Here is an 18,652-nt window from a genome sequence, read left to right on the forward strand (position 1 = left end):
AAAGCTAGGTTAGGACATGACACAAACCTCTACCCTACCCTACGTACGCCTTTTTGGGGAAAGAATGGTTTTTGTAATATCTAATATAATCTCTTCTTTTGGGTCCCCTATTTGGAAATAAAGAGCTCTTTTGTCTTCAATTAAACTGATGCTCACATACATCCTTAAATAGTTACTACTGGACTCCAGACATGACAAATTTAAATAGAATCAAAGCACTATCAGTTTTGAAATATTTCATCTACTTACCATCATAGAATTTCCAAATATACTGTATTTAAGAGTATTTTTCAACTGTTTTTATTCAAATGTGAGTCATGCGGTGTTTTAGATTGCTAAAAAGAATGTTTCACTTCTTTACCAATTTCCTAGCAAACTAACATCTTGGGTTTGTTAATGTGTCATTTTATTAGTTTTATTCTAGACTAAAAATCTCATACCTGTGAGTGCCAAGTAACCAATTTCAACAATAACTCAAATACTGAATAGAATCTAAAGATACACAATTATTGTAAACAATATAACCTGCTTCATCATTCAAAAGGTTACCCTCATTTGCTAATACATACCTGGTTCATCATTCATTGTTGCACGTATCTCTAACCAGTACTAACTCCATTTGAATATGTGCTACATGAGAAAAAAAATTGAAAACCAAGCCAAATATACTCTGCTTTTATAAATGTAGAAGAGACTTGGGATGATATAGGGCTAATCTTCTCATCTATACTATCACTTTTTCCCACCATATAAATTAGTTTCGTATTCAGGTTTTAACAATAGGCCAATTGAAACCTTTTAAGGTTACAATGCAAAAGTTATCTGACCAACATGATACACCTTGTCAGAGGCAAAATTTTTTAAAAATCTCCGTGTGTCAAGTATGCTACCTATTTCACACTAGTCGAAAGTTTCCCTTTAAGAGAAGTTTTTCTTTTCCTGAGGAGTCAAGTGACCCTATGTATGGAGAATTTAAATTTGAGTGTTCTTATTTTGATGATAATGACAAAGTTATACCACATTTATAGTAATATTTCTGAAATTATTTTTCAAACACTCAGGTTACTTTTTGAATGTAATTAGTCCAAATTAAGATTTTAGGTATGAATCCATTTACCAACTGGATATCATACTCCACACAGGTAAACTAATTATGTCAAGTACATACATGCCATAATTTCATGTTTGCTTTTTGATTTTTCAATTCTTCAAAATTTAATTAAGAAAAGAAATAATACATTTAAGAGCATTAAGATTTTAAAGGTATTAACGGGTGATGAACACCAGTATGAAATGTAAATGAAAAGCTAAAGTTTCTTGCATTCAAGTCAAAGATTTTTGACAAAATTTGAGAATTTAGCCCCAACACTGCCTCCCTGTATCCCTGCCCACATAATCTACATAGTCTCTATATTCCAACAAAACCAGAAGAAAAAAAAATTAAGCAAGCAAATGTATAAAAATTTGGCATTTTTAAACATCAAGCTAGTTTACTGAGTGATTGACATGAAGCAACATTACCTTACCATCACTTAAGATGTTCTACTAAATCTAATTTTACGTTTATAAGCAGCAGAAAACAAAAACACAAACATTCAAATATTTAGCATTAAAGGACTGATGCATGTCTCCCCAAAGAACATATTCCTGTTATCATGGCAGCTTATGAATCCATATACATTGGAAACCACCTCCAAAAACAGAAAAATAGCATTCCTCAGTACAACCAAAATACCCTATCCATAGAAATATAGACACCATAGATTTTGGTGATTATGGAGAAAACTATCAAACATCAGTTACAAATAACTTTCATTATTTTTTGAAAAATATACATAAATATTACAGATATTAAATTGAACTAAAGTCCATGTTATCACTCTGATATAAGTGAATAAAACTACATAAAAGCTATTCAAATATGTGCTCACATCTGAAACTGAGGCACTTTTATAGTTTTGAAAAGTTAAATACTATTCTATAGACTAAAATATGTGTTTCTGGCAATTTGCTAAAACCATTTTAAATTGAGTATAGAAATTTATAGTCCCTTATTATACTTATGTTAAAACACCAAATCTTAACAATTAACTGAAACATTAAGTTTCATCCCTTTTTCTTCATTTCCTTTACCAAAACTAATATAATCCATCAACTAATTCACAGCTTAATATACTATACAAATTTATCTTCCTAACTTTTATTTGGGTTAAAATACATAAATATTCCCACACTACATGTCACCGTATTACCAATTTTCCCCATAAATATGCCCCACTCTCACTTTTCATAAAAAGTCCTTTTAACACTTATCAATATGACATCTAAGCCTCTACATCCATCCATATATTTATGTCACTACTTTTTAATGAAGGTCCTCTATTTGGATCAGGAGGGTCTCCTTAGATTTTCATCCAACAAATTACCAATAGTAACCTAAGGTGTGTCATGTCTTGTTCTAAGTGCTAGCAATGCAAAGGTAACATTTACAGCCCCTCTCCTCGCAATAGCAAACAAAATCCTCATAACAGTGTTGGAGAATCCATAAAATTATTATTTTTAATAAAGTATAGAAAGAAATGATCACTTATCTAAAAATAAAAGAGAGGGAGAAAGCATTTAATAAAAATTAGCATTGTACTAATATGGATTGGCACTGGTAGCCCTAATAGGTCCATGCATCAGGTGGCACCCTGCCACATAGGGCACCCAAGATATCCTATGGGGAGTGTGGAGTTGGACAGTCCCGAATTAAAGCAGACAATTACATCTTCACTTGGTTGTCCTCCTCATCATAGTCCGCATCTTGTGACAGATGTATTATGACATATGGGAGCTCAGCTGAACTAAAAATTTATCTAGATTTAATGAAAAATAAAAAATGTAAAGGAGGCATGACACGGGTGCTCTATGTGACAAGTGAACATCTGACTCATAAACCAAGTGAGGGTATCAGTGCTAACCCATGTTAAATACTAGTAAGCATTTATTCTTGGTAAATGTCATTCCTGCAAAGAATTGACAGAACGAACACCAGTAACATAGGAACAAATAATAAAACAAAATCCTCCAAAATGGCAATGCAAATATCTTACTCCTAATACCTAAACTGCATGTTACATTATGAAATAAAACCATGGCAAGCTAATTAGATGTGACAAATCAAGTCCCCCTCAGATAAAATAATTAGAAACCAAATAAAATATAAATTTATATTCACTCCTCTTTAACAAACCTCACACTAAACCCATAATGGGCTGAAATAGCTAATATGAGGGTGATTAGCATTGACACTGAAAAACCAAACACCATGAACATGAAGACTAGCGCTAAAAACAGTAGTTGGGATGAAAACTGTTAAGGTCCCTAAAAATATACATCTTTCATTGAATCTACTTGTTTCTGAGAGGTAACTGAGCTTTCATATATAAAAACCAGTGTCAAAATATACTCAACATGGACTTACAACTTTTAATCACTGAATCAAAAAGTGTAAAACCAAGACGAAAAGACAAATGAAGCACATTCAATCGTATGGTTTTTCTCAAAAATGTTTTAGTGAGGAAAAAGCCAACTTTTTAAAATGAAGTACGATTATATTATTTACTCAAAGATTCCTCTTTTAGTGAAAATAATCTTTTAAAAATGTTACTTTATCAAATTTAAAAATTTTCACTTTTGAATATTTTATAATGCATATAGCAAACTTCTATGGTAGCACACATATAATTTATAAACTCTACATATGAGGAGTACATACGAATTCTTAACTGATAGGTACAGTCAAGTTCCATTGAAGACCACTAACCTAGAGAAGATAGTTAATAACTAGAATAATGTGGTATTACAGTAGAGGAGATATAGGTTGATAAAAAAGGATTATGAAGAGCAGTTATTAACTTATGAAGGGAAAAGTTTCACTGAGCTGTAATTTGAACTGGACCTTGAATACAGACTGATTTCCCAGTACAGCAAAGGGAGGAAATGGAATTTCAGGTCAAGGGAGCAGCATGAATATAGTCACTAAGACATCAAAGTACATGGTATGGTAAAAAACAGAATTAATAGATCTAGATGTTATATAGGTTCCCTGTCACTAAGTTTAGGCTTTGAGCATCAAATTGCTGCTAATATTGCAAGAAAACCAGGTATTATGTGCCTGATGGAGAAACACCACCACTTAAGAAGTAACCTTGCTCCCAAAAATTAAGCATTAATCTTATCAAGGCTCTAGATCTGTCAAGAGATGCAAGCAAAAGGAGCAGGCAACTGGCACAATCCAAACTGGAAAACTGCAAGACAAATGAAGCTGTTTCTTCCCACGATGTTGCATGGGAGAAGTGTGGGAGTGGGAAACAGCACATAAAGAACACACAGATTAAAAGACATTTCAACCAACCAATGTGTGGATCATATTTGGTTACTAGCTAAAACTGTAAAAAGAGATGATTAGAAATTTAAACAGTAGCTGGATACTTGATATTAGGAATGATTCACTTCGGCAGAGTAATGAATCTGTGATTACTTTTTCTAAATGTTCCTTATCTTTCAAGTTACAGACTGACATACTTACAGATGAACTAATAATAATGGCAGGAGGGACTATGCAGACCGGAGTTTAAATGAAACAAGACTGACCATGAATGGACAATAACTGAAGCAGGTACATGAACATTCCTTTCATTATTCTGTCTTACTTTTGCATATTTTTAAATAATTTTTTTAAAAAGTCAAAGCCTCTAGGTTTTGTTACCTCTAACTTTTAGATAAAACTGTCCCTTTAAGACTAGGTTTTTCTTGAGATATTTCTCATAACTGAGACTATGAAAATTAGGATATCATGTCTATATAGAAATATTATGCATGAAAGGGAATGAGGTCTTGAATTAGTCTCAAGTTTTGAGAATAACTTATACTTTACTCAACTTTCACTAGGTTTCATCCACAGTGCCCAGCCAGAATAAAAGCTATTTGGTTGGCCAAAAAGTTCATTCTCATTTTTTCTGCAACATCTTATGGAAAAATATAAATGAACTTTGTGGCCAACCCAAGGCAAGTGAAATAAAACATCAGAAAACTGAATCGTTTTATCTTTAGAAATTGAAGTGAACATGATAAAACTATTATCAAGGTTCAAGAAAAGAAATGATTCCAAGCATAGGTATATAGCAAAAGCTTTTGAAAGCAATCTTGGTTTTAAGCTCTTGATGGAAATCTATCACTACTCAATTCAAAGAAGATAACACGTTTTTTAAAAAACAGTGCTTATTGGAGTATAACAGAAGAAAACAAATGCATTAATAGAAACAATCTAAAAACAGAAAAGTTGGTATATTTTGTACACTATTCAATGATTCTTTTGTGCATGAATTTTTATTGGTATAAGAATGAAATCAAAATTAATTCAGTCAAATTGTATGTTATTTGGGGGGAAAAAAAACTGTGCTGCTTGCTCTAAAATAGTTTAAAGTTTAGAGGAAAAGTGTATCATAATTTTATTTTGGTTTAAGTATTTTAGGTTTTCAAGTTTTTAGTTTTTAATTTTTATTTTTTTTGTCTACACCATGCAGCATGTGAGGGCATGTGTGATCTTAGTTCTCTGACCACGGACTGAACTCAAGCCCTCTGAAGTAGAAGCACAGAGTCTAAATCACTGGCTTGCCAGGGAGTCCCTGTATTATAATTTTAAAGGTCAGAAATAAGGAACAAGGAGAATAAGAATCAATGTTATTCCTACTTGAAGCAGCTCATAAGCTATAAGTAAAAACACTAAATGTCAACTTAAAAAATATCTTATGGAATTTGTTAATTCCAAACTGAAAGTTAATATATAAAAAACTGATGTCAAAGTCACAGCAAAACACTTAAAACATTTTAACTGCTAGGGCTAAAGAGATAAGACAATTTATGACTGTGGGGAATGTTACTGATTATATGTATATATGAGATAGGAATTCTATGATTAATTAGAAGTAAATTTTATAATGGTTAACATACCCAAATGGTTCCTCAAATTTTATTTAACTGTATCCTTAACCTGGTATGGTTTTGTTTGGAAAGAGAAATTAATTCATTTCTAATTCCACAAAACATCATTAATTAAAGGGAACTAGATTACAGAGGGAGAAGGCAATGGCACCCCACTCCAGTACTCTTGCCTGGAAAATCCCATGGACGGAGGAACCTGGTAGGCTGCAGTCCATGGGGTCGCTAGGAGTCAGACATGACTGAGCGACTTCACTTTCACTTTTCACTTTCATGCACTGGAAAAGGAAATGGCTACCCACTCCAGTGTTCTTGCCTGGAGAATCCCAGGGATGGGGGAGCCTGGTGGGCTGCCGTCTCTGGGGTCGAACAGAGTCAGACACGACTGAAGTGACTTAGCAGCAGCAGCAGGTTACAGAGACACACACACACAAACACAAACTCGCTCTCTCTCGGGACAAAGAAGGTAATCCATAACCATAGGCTTGTTACAGAAATATGCCTCTAAAGAATTTTTTTAAAAAAACTTTTATTTAAAGATTTGTTGCGCAGCTATTGGGGCTACCACCGGATAAGTAACTTGATTAAAAAAAAAAAAAAATCCCTGGTACAAATCAAAATTAAATATATCCCAACATACCAAAAATTTGAGAAAGGAGCTTTTTATGGATGGTACATCAACAAGTAAATAAGAAAAACAATTCAATCTGTAAATAATTCCCGTTAAAATTAAAAAATCAATATGGGTACCATTTCTTTCTTATACTTTACATTGATTACTTCCACACATTAATAAATTCTTGTTCATACTTTTGTTTTTAGCAGTATTTACCAAAAGCAAAATCAAACTCAAATCAGATGTTTTCACATCTAATATTGCTACATTTCTCTCAATTTTTGCACGTATACATTATACTTCCTACAGCCTCTTGTGCTAAACATTCAGCCAGGGATACCATTATAAAACTTTCCTATTTATGGCTATCAGAAGCAATACTACTACTGAAAAAGCTTAACGATTTATTTAATGTTAGACTTATCAAATGGAAACCTTTCAGGCACATGGTAAAATACTAAATCTTTCAACTATAAAGTACTTCTCAAATATCACTTTTAAAGTTAACCCCTATCCTATTAAAGTTTCAAGACATTTCAATAAAAATGGAAAAAAAAGGGAAAGAGTTGAATTAATCTTCACTGTACAAGTATTTTAACCAGTGTGAAAGAAAACTCTAAAGTGAATACAAAAATGAAAAACCGGCCGGCCCAAACATAAAAGTAATAAATATAAACATGGCCAAAATATAGTAAAACTATTCTGCCATCTTTTCCAAGAAGAGAGTAGGAGTTCAACTCATCAGTCAGCTGTGTACATTACTGATATTCAAAATTAATTTAACAAAATGTTTATTAATATGACTATGCTTACAAACAAGTCTCTATGTACAGTAAACATACATAAAGTTCTAATAAACAACAGTGCAATGCTTCAGAAAGTCTTAAGCATTAGTAGCAGATTCTTAAAATTCTGAAGTCTTTTAGTTTGCTAAATGCTTTGGATTAAGGATAGAGAATATATCAAATACTCACTTGCAGTTTTCCATGTCACCCTCTACTGCCAAAAACAAAACAAACCAGCAAAAACTAAACAAACAAAAAGCCCTAACTACACAATGACCACAATTTAAAAGGAAATTCACGATCACTAAGTAGATATTTATACTTTTAAAATACAGCTCCTGAAACACTGCTAACTTCCTTCAGATCAAATAGAGATTTGTATGATATTCTAAATGGGATTACTCTTCTCAAATTCATACAGCACTTCAAAGCACTGTTCCAAAGATGAGATTTTGATTTTAAAAAAAGGCACAAGTTTACATCTTCCAAAGAAAAAAAGCTTTAGACTCATCTTTTTATGGCCATATCATTGCTAAAATTTAAATTAAAAGTCACTTCAATCATAGAGTATTACAAGAAAGTTTTTCTTCCAATGATTTGGATCAAAGAGTCTTAATATTTTTCAGTGGTAAGCTATATTTAGAACAAATATTTTCAACAAGACATCAGCGAATTTTACGTAATTGTATCCTTAACCAATACTTTACTGTTATACTAAGCTTTTGAGGGAGAGAAAGAAAACAGATTTCAAACTTCCACAAAATACTGCTGGTTAAAATAAACTAAGTTATAATCATTGAGATTAAAGCCTTCACTACTTGCAAAATTCTATGAACATGTTAGAACTTTGCCTTATAAAAATATTTTTTTTTAGATCTGATGAAGATTGAGAAGGGGTAGGTTGACAAGGCAAAAAAAAAAAAAAAAGTACTTTGTCTTTATTAACAAAATAAGTCAATTTAGGGTTCTCCTACAAACTTCTATTTTAATTCCATGGCAAAACACCTAAAGGCAATTCTACAGGCCTTTTTTCAAATGAATCATCAACAGGAAAAACATATTCTATGGGCTACAAAATAGTTGTCATTATTATAGTTGTATAGATTCCCACTGCAGAATTAATTTAAGTACGTCACAAAGAAGATCCACATTTGAAGATTCAGGAAAGATTTCTTTTGCAAAAGATGCATGATTTTTGGAAAGAATAAACTTAATTATGTAAAAATCAAAACAAAAAACCTCATGGTGTTTCCAGTTTTAATTGGGAAAACAAAAATCTTGAAACACATACAAACATTTAGGAGAAAAGAAGGGATGGTTTGACAACATCCATCAGCAAGTGTTAGTGACTGGTTCTATAACTAAGATTTTTTTTCTTGTTAAATCTCAAATTTCCAAGTTTATTCTATTTTTTCCTATATATATTTACCCGTTTGAACAACATCAATAAATGACTAAAACAAGATGGTCTACCACAGTCTTTGCACAGATTCTTGTCTGAAACATGTCTTATTTTTTAAAAAATGGTACTCCAATGCTTGTTTGCTTGTTTACATGGTTTTCCATATAGTGAAATGTCCTCTCTACACTCTATTAAACTATGTACCATCTTCTCATTATTATTATATTTAGCACATAAAGCATTAAAACAAAACTACCACTTCATGTACCAACGTTCGCATGACAATATAAGCATTGTCTTCCAGAGATGAAAAAAAATTGTAATAATTATCATGTTTAAAAGGCATGTTTTTATTACTCTTAAATGTATTTTGGACAAAAATATTGATCAGCTAATTATGCTCTTCCACACATCATGTTCACTGAGTTTACTACCACAGTTTTTAGTGCAACAAAATACCTTTGAAAAGCCACTCTACAGTCATTATGGCAAGGCTCATTAAAATGCAGAGGTAAGATTCCATTTGTATAGAAACATAGAAAACAATGTTTGAAAAGAAAAGGTGTTTCATCAGGCTGAATTTTTTGTATACTAAAAATATATATAAACATTTCTTGAATTAGTTTTATAGTCAATTTAGATGTAGTATCATTTAGTGGTGATAAATTTTGAGAGGTATATGTTCAATAAACATTATACTTGAGATTATATAGTCTTAGGTAAACATTTAATATACAATGCCAAGGTAGTTTCCTTTTTTTTTTGTTTCTTTTAATTTTTGTACCAAAAAGTCATACATTTAATGGACATTTCTTCTTACCTGTGTGCCTCAGACCAATAAAGTACTCTGCATTAAAATTTAAATCTTGAGACAGTAGTATAGCATTGAAAAAAAATTGTAAAGCAGCTCAGATACATTGAACCCAGATTTTACATTTCCATTTGTCAAATCAGAATATAAAAAGTAAGCTTGAAAATCAAGTTGAAAAAGCTTATTCTTCCCCCAAGAAAAAGTATGAACAATCTGAAAATGATCAACTAGTATGAATGAAACATTGTACATTAAGTCATATTTAGTGGTTGCTAAACATACCACTCCCTCCTGGAAATTACGGAACCATCTACATGTGAAACTAAGTCATCTTCATTTTCGTCATACTGTTCATCACTGACGAACTTCATTCCCATTTTTAGATCTTCATAATAATCCATTGGTCTTTCAAACCTATTGAGATTTTCTACATTGTTCCACTGCGTTTTTTCAGGCTCTTCTAAATAGTCTTTGCGTATTAGATTGTTCACTGGATTTTTGTTTTCTTTTTTTACACTGTCTGGGTAAGAATCAAGCTCATCTTGTTGAAGAACATCTATTTGTGATTCTTTTTGCATATCTGATGGTGGAATGTAGTTCTTGGCAAAGTAGTCTCCACGAAACGTCCGTCTTCTCCTATAGCAGAATATTCCAGCCAAAACACTTACAAGTACTATGAAGAGAGCCCCACCCACTACACTAGCAATGATCGTGCCGATCGTGTCATCCTTAATTGTTGCCAAAGTTGACAATGGGAAGGGCAATTTTTTTGGTTCTGTTGCTAGATCCTTGAAGTCAGCAGTTGAGGGATGCCACTGAATTGTAGGCTGAAGGGTGGTAGTAGTAGGAGGATCTAATGGAAAAAGTAAAGATAGACAAGACACAGAAGGCAAAGAATGTCAATGCAGGCTGATTCAGCAGCAAGTTGAAAAGACAGCACAGTTAATGAAAATAAATATTCATAGTAACAATAGTTTTTCATTCTTAATTTAAGATCAGAGGGTAGTGATACTTATATATATATACGTATTTTAATAACAAAACTGACACTAAGTCAGTTACCAATCACATAAAGGAAGTGAAAAATTATGCATGGTGTAAATCCTAAATTTTCTATTCCAAGTTAAGCACAATACTGTACTCTAAGAAAAATATTTTTTTAATGAAGACTATTATTTAAATGTTATATATATACTATACAGCTGGCTTAAGAATTATCATTATCAAAAAATTAAATCAAATCATTCAAATGTACATTTTCTTAGCCAGTACAGTAGCAAAAAGAAGTAACAGAATAATAAAGTAAAAGAATGAAAAAAATTCATTTTTTCATTTTCATGTATTTTCTTAATATCCACCTTTACCTAATAAAGTTAATCTTTATTAAGAGGTGAACTTATCTTTAAAAGAATGAAAAACTATAGATTGTTAAGTGGCCATAGTATAAGCTGTTGGCTTAATAATTCTCTCAAAAATATTTTCCTTAAATAAAGAAAATGCTTTAAATTTTAGAAAGCATGTATGCAGTATATACCATTATTTAGTGATTAAAGAAATAAAAAGTACATATTTATACTATGTTAGCCAATCATGGGCTTTTATCAAATGAGACTAACAGACAAAGAAAAAGCATGTTATAAAGTGTTATAAAAATATCATCATCATGTCTATATCCCACGGGTAAGATATCTGAACATTAAGGAAATTTAAGAAATTTCAACCACATCTGCAGAATTCAATGTCACATTGCTTTAGGATGGAGTCTTAAAAAGAGCAGCTAATATTTTAGAGAGAACATTCTAATGATACTTAAATATTAGATGCAAATGACCCTGTGTATTGCCATTAGATTATAGAGTAAATAGCCATTAATATTAAAAAGCAACTAAACATAAATAGTAAAAAATAAAGATTGGTTAATTATCAATTAAGTGGTATTTGCAGATCATGTTACACAAAATTCTAGAGTTTGAAGAAAGGATGAGTTTTAAATTCTTGAATTTCTTCACTGATAAAAAAATGATCCAAATGATAATCTCCTATAATTATTTTTTAAATGAGTGGTACTGACAGAGCTTTTAAAAAGTGATTGTTAGAAAAATACTAAATCTACATGGGGTAAGTTATTCTAAAATTACAAGCTAAAGAAAAATACTTACTGAAACAGGTTTCATCACGGAATGCCATATGTACAGAATGTGGTAAAAATTTAGCAAGTACAGTATAAAATGTAACAAGTACATTATAAGTAATTTCCTATGAGTGTAAACCAATGTAACAGGCAATCCAGTCAAGTACCTTGAAGTGAATATTATTTATCATAGTATATGTAAGTGAATCAACAAAGAGTTTCAATTTGTGAGAACATAATCACTAGCTGAATAAATTCAATCTTAAAATTGTGGAACAGTAGGATCATTTGCACTATAAAAGTAGTAAAACCTCATATAATCCAATCCAACCTCACAGAACCAGGATAGTAAAAATTAATCGTTTATAAGATAACTCATGTATTTTCTAAGAAGGACTAATGGAAAAGTTTTACGTATTCAATGTCGTCTTTATAATGATTACCAAAGAAAAAGTATTATAATAAACGGGCATCAGCATGTTTAAACAAAAACACAAATTACCTAATTAATGATTTAAAATTCTAAGTTTGTGATAGCTCTTAATGAAATGGTATTCTTCTCAGAATAGTACACCTGCGTTCTCACCAAACATAAGATACGTAACTGTACATTTTTATGAAGTATTCTTTAAAAAATCACCAACATTTATTTCTACTTGCAATGTTCTTTATGTAAACACAAATGGACATCTGTTTATTTAACTGAGATTTAACAAAATACAGCTTTCAGAAAATCTAACTACAAAAAAAAACAATAACCCCCCCCCAAAAATTTTAAAACTCTTATTTAGTCAGTGGTTTTAGAATTTTTTTTTAACCTACCATCTCCTTAACTATTAAAAAAAAAAAGAAACGAAAAAACAGAATAGCCTCACTATCAATAAATTCCATGAAAAAGGGACTTTTACTAAACTTTGTATTTTGTATCTTAAGCAACAGACAGACATATGATGATTCACATGAGACATTTATTCCTGCTTTCCAATTTTGCTCTACTCCAAAATAATTACTGTGAGAGTCATATTTGTGAAATGAGGCAACTAACAGCTACTTATTTATCAAGATTTAGAAATCCTTCCCAGCAGCATTCTGTATTAATGCACTTTTTTTTTAATATTCTTTGCTAAATGTGGTAAATAAATACATAACAAATGTAATAAGCTAGTAGATTCTGAGTTCTCCATATCCAACTTCTCAACTTCCCTTTTCAAACGAACTGAGTCCTGCCAAATAGGAAAACAAATAGTCCAGCAAAACCTCTGTAGCTATGTTTTAGCCTAATAATTATTATGTTAAAAATGGAATGAATTGGTTCCTTTTTCTTTCAGACTATATAAGTTGTTAATAAACAAAATCTATAAACATTAAAATTTAAGGACTGCTAAGTTAAGTGTGTTTAATATGTCTGGATCAAATCAATTTGATTTGAAATTCAAGATCTGCAAAGGAATATACTTTGATTTTTTAAGGCATGAGGGAACTTATGTGATACATGAAAATTTGCTTCTCTCTTCTCAGAGAAGTAAGAGGTATCAGGAGAAAAAACCCACATCAAAAGCAACTAGAAAAACACAATTTCATGCAGTCAGTTAGTATTGGACAGAGTCATTGTACCATGATGAGCAATAACTAAAGTTGTATATTGCAATCTTGGATCCTAAATATATAAAAATTATGCCAATGTGGGAAAATGTATAACAAAATTTCAAATAACCTCTCTCAGAGCTAATAATTCTATTCTGTTCTGGGTTACCTTTTAGTCTCCAGTCATATGATATACTCATTTTACAAATATTTCTAAAAATCAGTACTGAAATTTTAAAATATAAATTTTATTTTTCAGATAAAAATGTTGTCCTGGAGAAAAACAAGAATATATAACTCACAATGAAAAAAGACTAACTTTCTGATCATTCACTGTGTAAGTTATGGCCTTTTATTATGATAAAAGCCTACTAAGTAGACCTTACTAGCCATTTTGGAAAGGCAATTTATATCTAAGATATTAGATATAACTAAGAAGCTCTTAGCGGAGTTAACTAAACTCAGCATGGTATACTGTATTAAAGACTATGGATAAAAAAGTAAAGTCTAATTCCTGATGATTACTTAAAGAAAACCATCTCATATAATGCCATCTTTTTCTGAAGTATTTAATGATAATTAATTTGATTTTTCATATTTACTCAAAATGTCATATCCACTCTTATAAGACTTGGTAGAAGCTGATTTTAAAATGTGTAAAGTTTATCATCAGTGTTACATTAGGACTTTTGTCAAGAAAAATAAAATTACATAAAGGCAGATTCACAATTTTTTATTCTTTCTTGATTGTTTTCTTCTTAAATGTATTCATGCATGCAACAAAAGTTTCCTGAACACTTGTTATGTGTTAAATATTGCTGCAATTGGTCAGAATATAGTATTGATTAAAGCAGACAAAAATCCTGCCTTCAAGAACATATGTTCCAGTGGGGATAAAAACAGGCACACATATAAATAAAACCAAATATGTAGTCTATCACATGGTAATATGTACCACAGAGAAAAAAATAAGACAGAGAGATGAAAGACAGACAGTAGTAAAGGGGTGAGAAGAGAGGAGTTTCAATCTTAAATACAGTTGTGAAGGTGATTGAAGAAGGAAATGGCAACCCACTCCAGTATTCATGCCTGGAAAATCCCATGAACCGAAGAGCCTGGTGGGCTACAATCCATGGGGTCACAAAGAGTCGGACACGACTGAGCGACTTGAGTGTGTGTGTGTGTGTGTGTGTGTGTGTGTGTGTGAAGGTGATACATGAGCAAACACTTAAAGGAAGTGAGGGAAAGAGGTATGAAGACATCTGAAGAGTATTCTCAGCAGTGGAAACAGCAAAGGCAATGACTCTGAAATGTACCTATTGTGTTCAAAAACAGCAAACTGGCCAGTATGACTGAAGCCAAGCAAGCAAGAGCTATTAATAAGAGGTGAGCTCAAAAAGATAATCTAGCACCAGAACATGTATAGAGCTCACAAATCACTGTAAACATCTGGTTTTCATCGTGGGCAAAATGGGAAGTCCATGAAAAGTCTGGAGTAGACGACTGACGTGATCCGGCATGTCCTTTAAAAGGGTTAATCTGGCTGCTCAATTGATGACAGGCTGAAGAGTAGGAATATTAAATGACTGTTCTATAGAGAAGCAAGGGTTGCTGATGGTTTGTGCCAGAATACTGGCAAAGGAAGTAGAGAATTGGTAAGGTTTTGTATGTAACATAATGAGAAAGTTCAGACCAATTTGTTGATGGATGGGGTGTGGTATGAGAAAAAAAATCAAAATCAAGAATAAGTATCAAGGATTTCATGCCCTGAGCAAACGTACTGACAGAGATACCAATGACTAAAAGATAAACAAAGACTACTAGAGGAAGAGATTTCATGGCAAAAGGCATAAGAAAGATGAGGAACTCAGTTTTGAATGCAAATTATACTTCTATATATAAGGGGTTGTGTGTGCATGCTAAGTTGCTTCAGTCGTGTAAGACGCTGTGACCCTATGGACTATACCCTGCCAGGTTCCTCTGACCACAGGATTTTCCAGGCAAGAAACTGGAATGGGTTGCCATGTCCTCCTACAAGTGATCCTCCCAATCCAGCGATCGAACCCACATCTCTTATGTCTCCTGCATTAGCAGGCGTGTTCTTTACCACTAGTGGCACCATTGAAGCCCCCATAAGGAGTTAATGGTCACTAATAGACAGTGGGACACACAAGTAACCAGTACTGGGAAATGGACCCAGAATACCAATGATATAAATTTGGCAAATCACCAATTGATAAGATGCTAAAATTGAGCCTTGATATTTAAAAGATTACCAAATTGGAATACATTGAGCCTAGGATTTATAAGTAATATTCCATACCAAATTTTGTACAACAGAAATAATAAGTATGCAGTCCTTAGGTAACTACATTTTAAATATGGATTTCCTGTGGCTTCAAAGTTCTTTTCTAACAAAAAACCTCTATGGGAAGAAAAGTAGACTAATATACTAATACATTTATATCAAAGCACTGCTACTGGCAGGAAAGACTAGGTAGAGATGCACAAAACTCTAATCTGATACATGCAAGAAAAAAAAAAAAAACTTGTGTCCCTACCATGTGCCAGGCACTAAGTGCTAAGAATACAATAATAAAGCAAATACACATTGTTTAAATATGAAGAAAGATAATAGGTAAACAGGTAAGTATACAACTACAAACTGTGATAAATACCATGCAAAATAATATGGGGAACTGTTCTTAGATTAAGAGATCACAGAGCACAAAGAATGTGACATTAATGCAAGCTTAAAATTTCTCTAAAATCATGCAAAAGAATCTGAAAAAGAATATATATATGTACATATATAAAACTGAATCACTTTGCTGTACACCCAAAACATGTAAATTAAGTATAGTTCAATTTTAAAAAATTTAGTTTTAGACTGAACAGAGATAAAACTCTTAATATCTATTATCAAATTACTATACAAACCTATATTTCTCAAGGTTCTCTTCCTTTTTCCTCTCATTTTCCATTTGTTAGAATAAAGATTACTACATTCTTATAGTCAAGAAGGAGATGCTTAAAATATTTATATCATCTTTATAAATAAGCATTCCACTGATAATTTATTTATAGCCACACCCAGGAAAAATATAGTTTTAGCTCCAACTATGTTTTGTAAAAACCCAAATTTATACTCAAACTGATGAAAACATTCACAGCGAAACAAATGAAATGCATAAAATCTAAGTTCTTAGTGGCTTATGGACCAACCAGAAAAAACATCTTAAATTTTATTTCATCGGCACATTTTCAGTAGCATGCCCACTTCACCTCTTAGTAACTCAATAAGGCATAATCTCATATTGAGTGACGATGATATTTAATAAGAAAGGTCATCAAAATGGATATTTTATTTATTAAAGACACTTGTGTGCAGAATAGCTGCCAAAAGCAAACAAAAAATCCACTATTCATTTTTGGTATAAATACAAAAGAATCTAGAAAGGTACAGACTATATGCAATATTATAACTAAAAAATCAGCTATATGCATAGGTCTTAAAACGTATATGAAGTTACTGTGTAGACATTTTGACAATTTTTAAGTCATGGAATGCTACTTTATTATATGAATTTCAGGTAGAGTTACTTTATCACATCTCTTTTAGATTATTTGGAAAACATCACACTGAGGAATATGTATCTTCACAAGTACAAATTACTGCCTCCATCATAGTGCTATTGTTATCACTGTTGTTATAGAAATAACCTACATAATTCATTTTGTGAGTAGATAGTAACTTACCTGAAATATAGATGACCTTTTGATCACTTCTTTGGCCAAGCGAATTGGTCACTTTACAGACATAAACACCAGAATAATTGAAAGTCAGTGGATGGACAAAATGAAGAGTATTGTCTGAAGCCAATAAACCATCAGGCCACTGTCCATCTAACCTAGATTTTAAAAAGCATGAAATTAAATACCTTCAGATTCTATTCACTGACACAACTATTTAAGTAAGATATTACACTTTCCAGTTGTTAGAGAAAGAATCAGCATCCTTTAGGTAAAATTCACTATGAAATAAAAGCATGTAAGTTATGAATTTTCATTTTAGTAGAGATGAACCAACAGATAAAGAACACCCATTTAAACACCCATTCTTTCAAAATATCAATTCATATAAGTGAAGCTAGGCTAACATATTAGAGGGAATAGGAGAGGAGAGAAAAAATTATTGATTTTTAAAGAATTATATTCAGAAAACTGGAAAATTAGAAGTATTTAAAAACATACCCATAGTCTTAAAAGAATTAAAATAATTCTCAGTGAATTATGAATCCATACATGATGTATCTATAATTTTCATAGTGAAAGTCATCATTTTAGCACATGTTAATATTTTAGCACCTCTGTAACATATTTAAAGAGTAACATTTAATATTGAGCAAATAAATTTATACTGCACTATATTCCAAAGATGGTTAACTTCTAAAGCACCAAGGGTCTTCTTACAAAATAATTTTATTCATAAAGTAGGTATCTGTGACAGTAAAAACCAAGGCACCTTTGCTATCAATAACAACTCTTTTAAAATGATTTTTATACTAATTAGGCTAGAAGGTTCTATCTGGTGTACACATTACTCTATGAAGTATAATAGGAATAAAATTTCAATGTAAGAACTCTAAAGCTATTCATTGCAATGGAACTAAATGTAAACTGTTTTACATCATTTTTCCATGTTAGGGTATATCCCACTGTGGAGGGAGGAGGAACCAATTAAGTCTTTATTTTGAAAGTGTTTTTTCAGCCCATAAATTATTTTTATTAAGATAAGAGGATAAAAAGTGAAGTAAACCCAGGTACTCAACTAGTACTATAGTTTGAGTTAAGCAGATTTTCAAAAAGTTCATTTACTCATTCACTCAGTCATCCATTATTTAAATTATTAAGAACTTAACCATCTACCATACTCTGCTCTGCTAGTGTTGCTGAAATGCACAAGTAAGAAAGATTCGGTCCTTGTTTTCCGTGATCTAAGCACATTAGTAGACCAACTAATTACAAAGGGAGTAAGAACAAAGAACATTGAAAAGGTACAAAGAAACAAATCAACACTAGAGACAGGATTTTGTTCTGTGATCCAAACAATCAATAAAACCTTTTAGAGTTGCTATGACTTAATTTAGCACTGAAGGGTAAAGGTAATATTCTTAAATTATTTAAAAAACAAAAACTTCCTATCTTCTTCTTAAGAGGACCTTGGAAAGAACACTTTTACAAACATCAGCTTTCAAAAGGTGAACTCTTTCTCTAGGTACAAGAATGAATATGAAGTCTAGGTATCTTACCAATTAGCTCTGTACTTTGGGCCCTA

At 31.7% G+C, this 18,652-nt stretch overlaps 1 protein-coding gene across 9 annotated transcripts in view; it reads right to left on the bottom strand.

The window, feature by feature from the left end:
• The window catches only part of NECTIN3 (nectin cell adhesion molecule 3), a 240,734-nt gene that overhangs the window by 159,349 nt on the left and 62,733 nt on the right, over nucleotides 1–18,652 (bottom strand). For 6 of the 9 annotated variants that reach the window (XM_086407331.1, XM_086407332.1, XM_086407327.1 and 3 more), the window contains exon 5: nucleotides 17,074–17,225. In XM_086407331.1, the coding sequence (XP_086263457.1) occupies nucleotides 17,074–17,225 (152 nt within the window). Of the gene's footprint in view, nucleotides 1–8,629; nucleotides 10,453–17,073; nucleotides 17,226–18,652 lie in introns of those variants that run through there. The other 3 variants (XM_086407318.1, XM_086407333.1, XM_086407335.1) reach the window with 1 other exon arrangement.

The sequence above is a fragment of the Bos grunniens genome, chromosome 1, assembly GCF_055505025.1.
Source record: "Bos grunniens cultivar Pamir isolate PY7600 chromosome 1, Bosgru_T2T1.0, whole genome shotgun sequence".
Taxonomy (NCBI): domain Eukaryota; kingdom Metazoa; phylum Chordata; class Mammalia; order Artiodactyla; family Bovidae; genus Bos; species Bos grunniens.